This window comes from Engystomops pustulosus, chromosome 9 (assembly GCF_040894005.1).
Source record: "Engystomops pustulosus chromosome 9, aEngPut4.maternal, whole genome shotgun sequence".
Classification (NCBI taxonomy): domain Eukaryota; kingdom Metazoa; phylum Chordata; class Amphibia; order Anura; family Leptodactylidae; genus Engystomops; species Engystomops pustulosus.
Window position 1 is genome coordinate 9,195,872 of NC_092419.1, and position 15,033 is coordinate 9,210,904.

At 43.1% G+C, this 15,033-nt stretch overlaps 1 protein-coding gene and 1 long non-coding RNA gene across 5 annotated transcripts in view; one reads left to right on the top strand and one right to left on the bottom strand.

Moving 5' to 3' along the window:
* LOC140077377 (uncharacterized) overlaps positions 1 to 15,033 on the top strand; it is a 28,987-nt gene that overhangs the window by 8,303 nt on the left and 5,651 nt on the right. The window contains exons 1-3 of one of the 4 annotated variants that reach the window (XR_011849776.1): positions 4,345 to 4,648; positions 11,133 to 11,423; positions 14,725 to 14,930. This is a non-coding gene — a long non-coding RNA (uncharacterized lncRNA). Of the gene's footprint in view, positions 1 to 4,344; positions 4,649 to 11,132; positions 11,424 to 11,667; positions 12,089 to 14,724; positions 14,931 to 15,033 lie in introns of those variants that run through there. The other 3 variants (XR_011849779.1, XR_011849777.1, XR_011849778.1) reach the window with 3 other exon arrangements.
* LOC140077375 (cytochrome P450 2G1-like) lies at positions 725 to 14,909 on the bottom strand. The gene is made up of 9 exons (XM_072124480.1): positions 14,733 to 14,909; positions 11,375 to 11,537; positions 11,117 to 11,269; positions 9,426 to 9,586; positions 8,919 to 9,095; positions 8,448 to 8,589; positions 5,183 to 5,370; positions 3,292 to 3,433; positions 725 to 2,221 (listed from the first exon to the last, which is right to left on the bottom strand). The coding sequence occupies exons 1-9, from the start codon at positions 14,907 to 14,909 to the stop codon at positions 2,040 to 2,042; spliced, it is 1,485 nt and encodes a 494-aa protein (XP_071980581.1). The 3' UTR covers positions 725 to 2,039.

Sequence of the window (15,033 nt, forward strand, 5' to 3'; positions counted from 1 at the left end):
CCGCACCTCCACCTCCTCTTTCCACGCTTTAATAGGTTGAAGCTCTACAGTTCCTGGCACAATGGGAATTTTCTTCTCTAGCTCTCGCTGTTCTTGGGTAATCAGTGCCATCGGGTTCAGCATCCAGTTTGTCTCTACGGTCAGGTGGGTAATCTGGCGCTGTCCAGCAGGTTGTATAGAGGCTTATACGGATAATGGGGCACATTTACCGTTCTGGTCTCTGCACAATCCGCAATCCGGACAGTCCGACGAGGATGCATCCTGCCACAGTTCATGAAGATTGTGCGCCCGATATCCTGCATGAGTCGCTTCCCCACTGAGGTCCGCCGGAGTTCACCTTATTCTTCCCGATGCATGTAAGTGCTCGACTTGCAACACAATTTTTAAGTTAAATCCTGCGGATTGTCCGACGACACGAACACCACCCCCCTCCCCCCCAATTTGTGTCGCATGAAAGCCGGTGCGATTGCTCCAAAATTTGATCACGTGCGACAAAAACCCCTTTTAAATGTTTACTTCCAGTGGACAGAAATGTGACCAGGTGCACAGCTCGTTATATCACACAGCTCTGATTATTCTCTATGATACTAACGAGCCGAGCACCTGTGTGACCATGGTAAAATTTCTGTCCAGTGGAAGTAAACAATGAAGGTTTGTATAGCAGGACAGCAAGCAGAGATCTAGAAAACCGTGAGGAATTGATGCAAAAAGTATATTGGAAAATTGTATTTTTCATTGTACAAACAATAATATTAATTTGCAGACGTGTGAGTGCTCCTTTGGGTTCCTGATATCAGCACCTTGGGACTAGACTAATCTAATCTTATTTCAGTCACACAAAACAACCTTTAAAGTGAACAGATTTATCTACATGCAGTTATGGCCACAGTGGGAGGAGTATCAGATGTACACAGGAAGATGAAGTAGAATCATTTGGCGTGTATAAGATACATTATTATTATTATCATTATCAGTAACATTATTATTTTTATAAGTATTAGTATTGTTATACATTTATAGTAATGTGTTAGAGCCAGAGACAAAACTAGGAAAATGCCCTATAAGCATGAGCATCGCTGCATTGTCTCTACATACTGGACTAAGAGCTTCAGCCTCATTGGGGCACATTTACTTACCCGGTCCATTAGCGTTCCAGCGGCGGCTTCTTGGACGAGCGTTCAGGTCTTCCAGCGATTCATGAAGGTCCTGCGCCTGAGGTCCACCAGGTGTCGCTGCTGCGCCGAGGTCCATCACTGATCTCTTCCTGGTGCATGTGAGTATGGCCCGTGCAACCAATTTTTTGTTTTAAATGCGGCGGTTTTTCCGAATCAGGGAAAATCGTCGCAAATCGGAAATATTCGGGTAACACGTCGGGAAAACGCGAATCGGGCCCTTAGTAAATGACCCCCATTGTGTAGTAGTAACTTAAACTCCAGTACATTATTATCCCCTAAATTGGTGACTTAATTAATTGGGGCATGTGATTTTCAACTATGACATCAAAACAATGCAGTTGCATGGATCATACCAAATAGAGACTCCTAAACTTATGACTTATTAAATATTAAGGAGGATATTAAACAAAGGATAAAGACCTCCCAGCAAGCAGTGAGGGCTCTGTTTCTAGCTTCTCATGTGATGCTGGGTTAAGGCATCATGGGATTGATCACAAATAGCACAAATATAAGTCCTATACTACTTATATGTTTTATGCAATTAGGTAAGTGGTGCAAGGCTAGAACAAAAAAGGTGAAACCAAAATATTCTGTACCCAATGGTTCCTCGCTGATCATAATCTGGTGGATTTCTTAGCGAGGAGTTGGGCTCATTCTAGGTTCTGCTACTGTGTTCTATCAGCTCTTTGTGCACAGATATGGAGTACATTGGTGCTTTCTTGTCAGACATTATAACGTTTAGATACTTTTAGGACAGTACATGACACATATGTCAATAATCTATATAACAAGTACAGAATTGGAATAAATCAATGCTTTGCAAATATTCAATGTGTAATCAGCAAACAAATGTGTGACGTCCAGTCAGCGGGGAATAAAAGCCAATTTATAAGGTTTCGGGAAGTTCCCCAGTCCGGATACATTTGGGGTTATATCAAGTTCTTCTACAGGTACGGGGGATTTCAAGTCAAAGTTTTGTAGGATTGTAACCAGGAATAGGAATAGCTCCATCCGTACCAACGACTCCCCAAGGCAAATCCTCTTCCCTAAAAAAAAGAAGTATAAGAATAAAAGACATTGGGGGACATTTATAAAACCGGGTCCGTCAGATTTACAGCTCAGTTTGCACATAAATACTTGTACAAACAACTTGCATATATATTTATGATGTGTTTGCACCGGTTTTGTGTCGCTTCTGCATCGTGTCCGCCACAACGCAAAATTCGGCACCTAATGAGGAAATCCTGTGCCGATACGCACCGGGCACCACTATTTTGTTGACAGTGTAACATAATCATGGCGCACGCCCATTAAACTGAGTGCACCAAAAAAACCTGATGTACTCAGTTTAAGTGCAATTGGTGCCTGCAGGGTGCGTCAGAAGATTGAAAACTCACTCATGACCCAATTATAGGGGGGGTACACAAGGCGCGAGGCCCAGGGCCCCCACCAACCGTAATCCGGCCCCTGGATAAATCTGGACTATTATATATTTGGCAACTGACTCAACTTGAGCGCTTAAAACAATAATGTTTTGTGTATAATATATACTTTATATATACTCAACAGGGTTGAGTGGATTGCTCAAGATTTGGTTTGTGTGGCCGGGTACCCAATCATGAAGGTTACTGGAGGGGCGTGAGCCTGAATGCCAAAACTGAACTTCTGGCCAAAGTTTGGATCTAGGGACCCAAACCCTTAACATTTGGTACTGACCCAAACTTTGTAGCTCAGGTCAACTCAAAATAAGAATATTCTTGAAATATAGACTATTAACTGATCTGCTGCCTCAATAGACCTAAATGGAGTAGATATCATTTAGGCAGAACATCTGGATACCCTGTGGTCTGTGGCAGAGTGGACCTGCAAATGATGTGATTCCTCTGCTGGACATGCCACTAATAAATGGAAGATACAACTAAGGGCAGCCAAGAAATTCTCTAGGATAGGTCTGAATGGCATCCTGCATGCACCGCATTTGCCCACAGATGTTACAGATTGTCCTATGGTCTAAGGAAGTTTGTTGATCTCTTTGAGTCTGGTTGTGGTTACAGACAGATAGATAGAGAGACAGACAGATAGGTAGATGGATAGATAGAGTTGTATATAAACTTACCTGCCGCTAGGGGCATGAATGCGTCGTTCCTCTTGAATTCTCCTTTCTCATTCAGGAAGTTCTCTGGGTTAAATTCTGTCGGATACTTGAAGCAGTTGGGATCTTTTAGAACCGTTGTCAGCATTGGGTAGATATTGATATCCTGGAATTTACAGGAAATCTCATAGCGATTATACAGTTTGAGAATACACAGGGACAGGTATCATCAGGCAGGGTCTTACTCTTGCTTTTCAATGTCTTTTGCTCACCAGATTTATCATAGTGACCTGAGGGACGCACCTCATGAACAGGTGGATCAGCGGACAATAAGTCAACTTGTGAAGCGCGTGAGACATTGTTGTCTTTGGTAATTGATATTCAGTCCACAAGTAATTGAGACATTGACCTTTTTGGGTGAATTCCCATCACTGTTGTTGGATTTTGTTTTAATAAATTGTTTGAGACATTTCATGCCTCTACTTATCCCCTTTGGCCATTTTAGGGCTTTAGGACCAAACCCAATTTTTAAAACCTAACATGTGTCACTATTGGTGGTTATAACTTCGAAAAGTGTTAACATATCCAGGGGATTTTGAGATTGTTTTTTTCACAACACATTAGTTGAACAATTTGGAGGCAATATTTTGTGTTTAGTTTTGAAAAAGGTGGACATTTTGCAAAAAATGTACTTTTCGGGGAGATGGTTATACCACCAAAATCATGTGCTATATGTCTGCTTTATATTGCAGGGAGGGAATTCTACTCTCATAATCCTTGCTTCACTCCTTAGAAGCAGGAAAAGAGGCTACTGCGGATGAGACCCCTAACCAGGTCTGTGTGTATGACTAGGGGGGTTAGGGGTTAGGAGCTGATGCCTGTTATTGCTCATTAGTAGCTGCAGCTTCAGTAGAATAAGTATTTTTCCTTCCCCCTCCATTTACCCCGATGCCCCTATCTGAAATGACACAGCTTGTCCCCTTATGACCCACAGAGAACCTTCCGAACCCTGATTTGGCAATCTCCGCGCAGCGCTGCGTAATCTGTGTGCGCTGTATAAATAAAGGAATTATTATTATTGTTTTACTTGTTGCTCACCAGACTGTAGCAGTGATTATGTCTGAGCTGTACACAATGCTCCCAGGTACTCTCCTGGCTCTGGCTGTATAAACTGGTGCCAGGACACGGACCAGATTGGCACTTGGAGGTACTTGTCAGCTCTTTTCACCCCTCCTGGGTCCTCTTCTGCTTTGGGCACCGCTCTGCTCTGGCTCCCAACACCGACACATACAACCGGCACCAGGACTCACTGAAGAGCGAAGCCTTGAGCATGGTAGAAGCTGCTTTGTGATGCAGGGTGAGAGAAGAGGAGCCAGGAAAGGTGAGAACTTATTTACTTGTCTGCTCTAGGGTGTCTCTAGTATTGGCTTTATCTGGGGGTCTCAAGAATTTGGTCTCAGTCTCCTGTATTTGCTTCCTGAACCGATGGTCTCCATCATTTGCCTGAACTGGTGCATAAACCGTTTGCTCTGGAGATCTCTGGATCTCTAGGGGTTTCTAGTATTTGCTGTCTTCCTCTGAGGTTCAGTCCCCTCTCGGGATCTTCAGAATTTGCTGTCTGCTCTAGGGGTCTCCAGTATTTGCAATCTGCTGTGGGGTTGCCTAGTATTTGCCATTGTCTATGGGAGTCTCATATCATTCACTGAAAAGAGCTGGTTCTTTGTGCCGGCTCAGTCGTGAATGACCCATCACTACAATATACATATATTAGAAGTGTTATTTTATATAATGTACGTATAAGTGTACAAGCCCTCACTCTTACTGGTGGGTTGTTTAGATTGTGAGACCCATGGGGGGCAGGGACTGATTTGGCAACCTCTGTGTAGCGCTGCGGAATAAGTTGGCGTTAATGTACCTTTGGTAAAGTGTAGCCATTCAGTGTGACTTCTTTTGTAGTTCTCCGTGGTGCTGCCATTGGAAACATATCTGTGAATCTTTGCATTTCATGGATCACTGCATCTGTATACGGCAGGCGTGTCCTGTCTTGTAATGTTGGGCTCCGATGTCGTCCGATGATGTCATCAATCTCTTTGTGCACAACGGCTGCGGTGGTGAAAAGAAATTGAAGTTCAGCAAATCGATTTATGAGACCCACCATCTATATTTTCTTATGGAAAACTGCAATGTTTGGTGACTCCCATTTCCACCATGCCACAGAATTATAGGGATTTTCTAGGATTAATGACTGTTCGTTAGGATAGGTCATCAAAATTAGGCATGATATCCACATGGAAGAACTGTTAAAAAAAAGGCCTTTGTCTTGATGTCCGTTGTCTACTTGGACCTGGCTGAAGCTCAGTCTCGTTCAAATTAATGGGGCGTTGTGTGTGGTAAGAAGTGAGTAGACTACATGTCTGTAGTGTGTTTAAGCAGATGATCTTGGAGGATGTTGGACCTCCAGTGATATAAATTTACTGTAAACTAAGAACAGGATAACCCTTTAACCACTTAACAACCGGTCAACATAATATTACGTCAACCAGTTTTGAAAGGTTGTATAGTGAGCTGATGGATTGAGCCCTCTCCATTCCCGGCAGGTGTCCACTGTATGTTAACACAAACACCTTCTGCTAACCAGTTATATGCCATGAAAGGCAAACTGTAATAGAGAAGCAGTATATACAAAAAATACATAATACATCTGTAATACATCTGTCAATGGAAGAATGGAGTACAGCAGTGTTCAGAATAATAAGGACAGAATGTAACTGAAGAACAAAATCATACTCATCAGCAAATCCTCAGCCAGACCTTACACAGGGCACAGATGTTACAGAAAATAAAAAATGTAGTCGTTTTTATTTCTGCAGAAATCTGTTCTTAATTCCCACTAACTTATCCTAAAATGCTAGTACAACCCTTTCACTTAACTGTCTTTTTTCATAAGGTTTCCGATTTGTAGCACCAACTGTTTCTTTTTAACTACCAGATGTTCAGAACCAATCACATTCTTTACAGAACACCCAAGGGACCCATCATATTTTATTTTCTGGTGAGCTGTGACCCCTGGGAATGTGATACACCCTACTATTAGGAAGGATGTGATTGGTTTTGGGCATCTAGTTTTTGAATGAAGAATACCGGTGCTAAAATTGGGAAACCATTTTAAAAAAAAGGTAAAAAGGTGGTTCAAAGGATTGTACTAGTAGTTTAGCTTCAGGTGTTGTCTGAAATTAAGAACACTAGAACCGGAAGAAGATGAAAGTGGTTGAAAGGAGATCTGACATTTTATGAATTTTAGTACAATCACTTTAATCCAAACAATTTATGAGCATGTTATGATAAAATTGCAATTCTTTTCCAATTGCTGTGGACCTGATTTAATTTCATCCAGAGTGAAGAACTAAGACACCCGATTTCTCGATTTAATGCACAATCTCTAAGACTGAAGTTAGAAGTGGACAGTTGACCCTATTTTCCTGCTTGGGTGGTGAGAGAAAACTGTGTCCCGTTACATTGTTGATGTCTAAAGATTAGAGATGAGCGAGTATACTCGTCCGAGCTTGATGCTCGTTCGAGTATTAAGGTACTGGAAACGGCTCGTTGCTCGGACGAGTATTTCCCCTGCTCGAGATCAAGCATTTAATTAAAAATACACAGTGAAGAACAGTGAAGAATAGAATAAAAACAGTGAACACAGGATCATTTAAGTGAAAAACACAGTGAAAAACACAGTGAAGAATAGATTACAGATGTTCGGCACATCTGCTTACTTGTCGGAAGATACGCGCGGAACAAAATAGTATGTGAAGAACAATATATATGTGTGAAAAACACATTGAAGAACTCGGGCAGCAGCAGCATGGAGACATCGGCGGAACGGGCAGCAGCATGGAGACATTGGGGGACCGAGCAGCAGCATGGTGACATCGGGGGACCGGGCAGCAGCATGGAGACATCGGGGGAACGGGCAGCAGCAGCATGGAGACATCGGGGGAACGGGCAGCAGCAGCATGGAGACATCGGGGGAACGGGCAGCAGCAGCATGGAGACATCGGGGGAACGGGCAGCAGCAGCATGGAGACATCGGGGGAACGGGCAGCAGCAGCATGGAGACATCGGGGGACCGGGCAGCAGCAGCATGGAGACATCGGGGGACCGGGCAGCAGCAGCATGGAGACATCGGGGGACCGGGCAGCAGCAGCATGGAGATATCGGGGGAACGGGCAGCAGCAGCATGGAGACATCGGGGGACCGGGCAGCAGCATGGAGACATCGGGGGAACGGGCAGCAGCAGCGGGGAGACATCGGGGGACCGGGCAGCAGCATGGAGACATCGGGGGAACGGGCAGCAGCAGCATGGAGACATCGGGGGAACGGGCAGTAGCAGCATGGAGACATCGGGGGAACGGGCAGCAGCAGCATGGAGACATCGGGGGAACGGGCAGCAGCAGCATGGAGACATCGGGGGAACGGGCAGCAGCAGCATGGAGACATCGGGGGACCGGGCAGCAGCATGGAGACATCGGGGGAACGGGCAGCAGCAGCGGGGAGACATCGGGGGACCGGGCAGCAGCATGGAGACATCTGGGGATCGAGCAGCAGCAGCATGGAGACATCGGGGGAACGGGCAGCAGCAGCATGGAGACATCGGGGGATCGGGCAGCAGCAGCATGGAGACATCGGGGGAACGGGCAGCAGCAGCATGGAGACATCGGGGAGCGGCAGCACGGATCCCGACAAGTAAGCAGATGTGCCGAACATCTGAAATCTATTCTTCACTGTGTTTTTCACAGCGTTTTTCATTTAAATAATCCTGTGTTCACTGTTTTTATTCTATTCTTCACTGTTCTTCACATCTGCTAACTTGTCGGGAGATAATATACGCGTGGAACAGTGAAGAATAGATTGCAGATGTTTGCATACATCTGATAACTTATGAGAAGACATTCTTTTTCAATTAAATAGCACATTTTATTCCCGAACTATGGTCCCTTTGAAAAATGCTCGAGTCTCCCATTGACTTCAATGGGGTTCGTTATTCGAGACGAGCACTCGAGCATCAGGAAAAGTTCGTCTCGAATAACGAGCACTCGAGCATTTTAGTGCTCGCTCATCTCTACTAAAGATGTTTAGCCAAGGTTATGGTTTGGTCATTAGCGGTATCGGTGCCCACTTACCTAGGACATCTGGGTATTTCATGAGAATTAGCAGAGAATAGACTATGGTTGTATTTAAAGACTCCACCCCAGCAAAAAATATCTGGAGGGTGCTGGCAAGTAAATTCTTCATGTTAAATTCACTGTTTTGGTTATTTTTCTCCTGGCAATGGAAAAAAGACATAAAAATATAATACAAATTATCAACAGAAGAGGAAACCAAAAGTCACCTGACTTGCTCTATGTTAATGGAAAATCCCATAGTAGTCCACAGCAGCCTGTTGGCTGACAGGTTGGCTAAAACCTGGAAGTCCCATTTGCATGGAGCTGGATGGAGGACCTCCAGTCCTTTGTTCACCGTATTGCAGGAGGTCTAGATAATTGGAGGTAGAGTCATGGTGATCACCTCTGTGTGAGGTCTTCAGCTTGATGTTTATGATTTCTACAATAGAATTGCTCAAGATAATTACTCGTACATTTTCACCAATATACCTTTTCCATCTTAATTAGAAAGGCATCAACAAAATCTCTGGGGTTATTTGGATCCAAAGTTGCCTGGTTGATTTTCACCCTGCTCTCAACATACTGTTTAAGATTCCCAAGAAGTTTATTGATTTTCTGGTGAGGTCCTGGAATAAAACCCATTAGCGTTGGAAACATCTCATATATCTGAGAAGGAAACAGAGTGGAAAGATATTTATTCATATAGAAAAAAATTATAGGAGTTCATAATCTGGTGTTTGGGTCATGGAAGATTACAAACACATGGCTGGTTTCTTTAAAAAGGATAAAACAATACGCCTACCCACAGGATGTTTCTAGTATTGCAACTCACTGAAGTGAATGGAGCTGCAATACCACCCCTAACCTACAGAGGCACTATTTCTTAATAACTAATCTGTGACCCTATGCAAGAAGCAGAGCTTTATGCTGATTGGATCTAAAAAAAACCCTGAATCATAAGAAATGTTTTCTCCCCGCTGTTCACCCGTCTCTTACCTGTCCCCACGGTGAGCTGATAATCACAAATGTTTCATATATATAATTTGACATTCTAGTCATTTCTTTGTCTTCATAGTCATAGCGGTGTCCAAACATGATGGAGAAGATGACGTTGTAAACGGCATTGCAGAGAGTTTCCCGAGCATCAAATATTGTTTCTAGAAAGATGTAAGATTGTCAAATAAATGTATCGATGCTGAAGGTCGTGGTAGAAGCACCTACAGTGGGAGGTTTGTGTGTGATGTCCAAAGAGACGGAAAAAAGGAAAAACATGTCACATACAAATGAAGGAATTAATTACTCTCACCTCGATACTAATTTATAGGTTATTAGAAGGGTCAGGTAGTGGCATATTACGCTCCCAGTGGTGCAGAGGTCCAGAATTCCTTGTCTCATTATGTATACAAATAGCAAGTTAGGAAGGAACAACTGGTTTGAAATCGCTTAAAGGAAACTTACCACCACGTATCTACCTATAAAGGTAAATCGAGTGGTAGATGCATCCATAGGACTAATTTATTATTTCCCTAATATGCTGGGCGTGGAGTAGCTGGAGCTGAGGCTACACGGTGCGGCTACTCCTACCAGATTTCCTTTGCACACAGCTCCTTGTAGCTGCACGCCCTCGTCGGAGAAGCATGCCATCTGCGCATGTGCAGTACCTCCGGTTTCAGAGCAGTGACCACGCAGAAGCGGGGCTGCTGTTCTGCGAATGCGCATATGTCAGGCTTCGTGGGCGAAGGTGTGCAGCTACAAGGAGCTGCCTGCCGAAGACATCTGGTAGGAGGGACAAAGAGGCTGCTGGGGCATGGAGTAGCCGTGTTTCGAGCTTGGTCCCATGTTTTAACTTAATTTTTTATCAAAAGAAGAGCCATAAATTAAAGGGGTCCGAGCACCTTCAATTTGGTCGTTCCATCCATTATACAATTGTCGGATTATTTTTGTTTCTTTTCTACAGCATACCTACAAGTTAGGTATAGATAGTTAGATAGTAGAAGATTCCGTAAAAGAGCACCTAACATGCCTTTGTCTAGCAGATTTGTCCATACAAAGCTGCAGAGTCCAACTGCAATCCTGAAATATAATTTAAAATTTATATTGAATTTTATGTGTGTGCATGCGCCCCATGTCATGGGATGGCCTAAGAGTGAAACCAAATGGTTATGTTTTGGATTGCAATGTGTGAACTTGTGTTGGCCAGACTTGATGGTCTATTCTCAGGATTGGCTGTTAATCCTGGCCAACCTGTTTAATTAAAGGAAACCTACCATTTCAAATGGTAGGTTTAAGCTGTAAACACTGAGCACCAGCTCAGGGTGAGCTGGTGCCGGTGCTTAGTTTCGTTAGTGTTAAAACCGCGGTATCGCGGTTTTAACACTTTTTAAACTTTATAGCATAAACTGCGCGCCTACATAGGAAATGCCGCAGGCATTGCGCGCGCACGTTCGCGCGCAGCGCCGAAGCGGCTTCTGCTATAAAGTTTAAAAAGTGTTAAAACCGCGATACCGCGGTTTTAACACTAACGAAACTAAGCACCGGCACCAGCTCACCCTGAGCTGGTGCTCGGTGTTTACAGCTTAAACCTACCATTTGAAATGGTAGGTTTCCTTTAAAGTCTCTATTTACTATCTCTTGGCACAGAGGAAGGGGAGAGGTTCTCTATTCTGGGTGGTTCTTACTATATTAACCTTTTGTATTCTTTAGAGCTTCTACCAGGTGTTGGGTCTCCTCATGGATTCTATCTTCAAGGCTTCTTTTACCGAAACCGAACTCTCGCAGGGTCATGACAGAAAAGCGTCTGAGCTCCCTCCACTTGTTCATATTGAAAGTGAAGATCATTCCTATGAAGCACAAATCTTAAATCTTACTCAATGGTCTAATACAATCATACATCCCAATCAGACAAAGTTACGTAAAAGAAGCCTGAATGGACTGCTCCTACTTACCAGTGTCCTTGTAGAAGCCATCCCAGGCCGGCATATCTCCTCTATTCAGGTAATCATCACCATTGTCCAGATATATTTCACTCACAAGCTTGTATCCACATACCACCACCACCGGGCGAGAGCCCAGATGCACCGTGAACACATCACCATGTTTCTTTCTCAGCTGAAAAAAATTGAAAGAACCAGCTAGTTGTATGTACTGAACTAAACCTTGTCTACATCTTCGAAAGGGAAAATAAAGTAGAGTTGAACAGAATGGTGGGACTGAAGTCATCAGCTGGTTAGTGATTCAGCTCTGGATTAAGAGCAGCCATTTGTCCTGAGTGGAATGTGTCCAGGTACGACTGGATGTGATTACATCATTGCGTCAATCCACCCCTGAGTAATCCGTGACGAGGTTCAGTCCGACTTTCCATCCACTGGTACTGGAACCTTGCACTTTATAGACATAAGAACAGGAGTAGTCGCTACAGCACAGAAGTATTTTCTTTTGTTATCAGTAGCAACTATTCTACTATAGGTTCCTTTGACTATACTGTCAAAAATGGGATTCTACAATGGTTAATATGGGGCACTGTGACTATATAAGATACTATGGGGCCTGTGACTAAACTGACTAACATGGGGGCATGAGACAATACAAGCATGTGTTCCTGGGACTATACTGGTTATTTTGGTGCCTATGACTGTACTGGCTACTATGGGGCCTGTGACTTTATTTCCCATTATGGGGCCTGTGACTATACTGGCTACTATGGGGCCTGTGACTATACAGGCAACTATGGGGCCTGTGACTATACTGGATACTATGGGGCTTGTGACTTAACTGGTGAACATGAGAGCCAGTGACTATACTGCAGTGATGGCGAACCTTTTAGAGACCGAGTGCCCAAACTACAACAAAGACCCGCTTATTTATCGCAAAGTGCCAGGACAGAAATTTAATTTGTGATTTATACTCCCTTCTCTGTCACAGTTTTCATTGATACCAGCACCTGAGGACACCAATAAAGCAGGAAATAGTCCCAGGTAGAGCTGCCACTTTAAAATAGCTCTGTGCACAGCAAGTCCTGGGCTGTCTGGGACTGCAGAAAGATACATGGAGTCATCTCTGGTGATGGCCTGAGTGCCCACAGAAAGGGCTCTGAGTGCCACCTCTGGCACCAGTGCCATAGGTTAGCCATCACTGCTATACTGGATAATGTGGGAGCCTGTGACAATACTGGCAACAATGGGACCTGTTACTATAGTGGATACTATGGTGTGTGTGATTATACTGGCTTATATGCGGACCTGTGACTATACTTACCAATGTGGAGGCCTGTGACTATACTTTTTACTATGTGGTCTTCGACAAAATGGACTAATATGGAGGTCCGTGAGCACATTGGCTCCTATGGGTCCTGTGAATATACTAGTTGATATGTAGGCCCATGACAATACTGGCTAATATGAGGACATGGAACCATACTGGCTACTATAAGGGCCTTTGTCTATACTTGTAACTATGTGGCCTATGACTGGTTACTTTGGGGTCTCTGGCTATATTGGCTACTATGGGGTTTGCAACTAAACTGGCTAATGTGGGACTAGTAAGGGGGCACCATTACTATATAGGCTAATCTGGGGCACCTCTAATGTATTAGCTTATGTAGGGGAGGCGTCTTTCAATATTTTGCCTCAAGCAGCAGAGATTCTAGATTAAATTAATTAAAACGTGAATGAGGATCCAGTGCTGCTCCACGTGTCTGATGCTTCAGATATGTGTCCCCATTATATTCACACTTTGTAATTTTTATTATCAACTGTGCCAACTTGTGCCCTTGGGAAATGCAAAAGCTTAAGTAAATGACTTAATGGTTAGGTCAACCCTTATCAGACATGTTATCAAATGATTGCAGAAATTAACCACACCCAAAAGATTAATTTGGTCCAATAACAATTATGCTTCAAAAATATACAAGAACATTTATAATAGAAATAGTTTTTTGTCCTTATGGAAAGTATAACAATTAGATTTTAAAGCCGATAGATAAATGAATGTTTTAACAAAGAGAAATTGAGCTCCCTACTCCCTCATAATTCCGTATCCATGGTGCACAGATAAAACTGAACCCCCGAAACCCAAAAAACTTGGAGGACTGGAGAATCATATTAAAAAAAACTTTCCAGCACAACAGATACAGTATAAAGGAAGAACTTTTGAAGTTGATTAAAATCCACCAATACTTGTGCCAATGGAACGCCAAACAGCCATATACACGTTTCGTCAAGAAGACTGAAGTCTTCATGATGAAACGTTTTTGTCTATTTGCCGTCTCTTTGGCATTACCTGTATAGAGATTTTAAATGATTTCAATAAAAATTTCCTTTTTACTGCCTACTGTGGATGTGTTTGAAAGTTTTTCTTCATGTGAAACTAAAGTTGTACGACCTACACAACCTGGAGGAGAACATCTCAGGAGCCTTTATTTGGGTCAACAACTCGGTGTTGAAATCAAAATGTGCGTATAATGTTGACGTAACCCAAAAAATAGATAGTAAGGTAGAACATACAGAGACAGAAAGCCATAGCTCGAGCTAACCCAGTTGTTCCTACATAATTGTCCACCCTACCCTAAGTCGTAGGTGACAACTGGTCGATGTTTCCTTACTGCCACAAAGTGAAAACACAAGACAAAACAAACAAGAATAGTTGTACAAATATGTGCAAAAACCAAGAGAAGAATTCAGTACAGAATCCAGAGACTGATGGTCAGAATACAGGCAATGGCCCAGATATATTATTGTGTCTGTGCCTGTTCCCTTTCCTAAAGCACTTAGATACAGTTAAGTTTGCATGAAAAAAGTGTATTTGGAGCTTTCACATACATGTATTTGTTATCTGGTTGCGGCACAATTGTGTTGAATTTTGCACCACATTTATTACTGCCCTACAGCATGAAGCAAAGTGCACCAAGAAAACAGAGGTGCAACTATTGCACATTCTGAAAGCAGATGAAATTAAGTAAGAGTCTGCAACATTATTAAATAATGTGGACAGATTGCATACAGTATATCTGGGCCAATATGTAAAAGAATCCAAAACATGGAAGTCCAGTAAAACTTACAATGAGATATCAGAGTCTGTCCATCCCAGCTAACTTAACCATCTGCAGTCCAGAACAAAGTCAACAGGAGGCAAACAGGTTGGGGTGTAAATCAATTAAGACATCTATGAGAGAAATAAGCCAGCCCTAGTGCAGGACAGAACAGGCACATATGTTACATGGTAACTTTTTGGGGATCAGGTTCCATGCAAGCAATTCTAAGAATACATTTGACCACCACCATGTACTTTCTCATTGTAGGTACTCACATTCAGCAGAGAATTCACAATATCTCCACCAATATCAAGCATGTTTCCCAGCAGTGGAAGAGGTGTTGGTCCAGGGGGGAGATTCCCATTACCCCAAATTGACTTAACACTTAAATATAAGATGAAGCATGAGATGAAGATGACTAGTAAAAGAGTTGGATCTCGTAGCAAATCCATTACGAGTCAGTTTGAGGGAAATGAGGAGCTCTCGAAAAGACGACAGCCTAAAATCATATCATCCTTTTTGTAGAAGAATCAAAATTGGGTGGAGCTAGATAAAACATGTGACTAGTAATCCTAT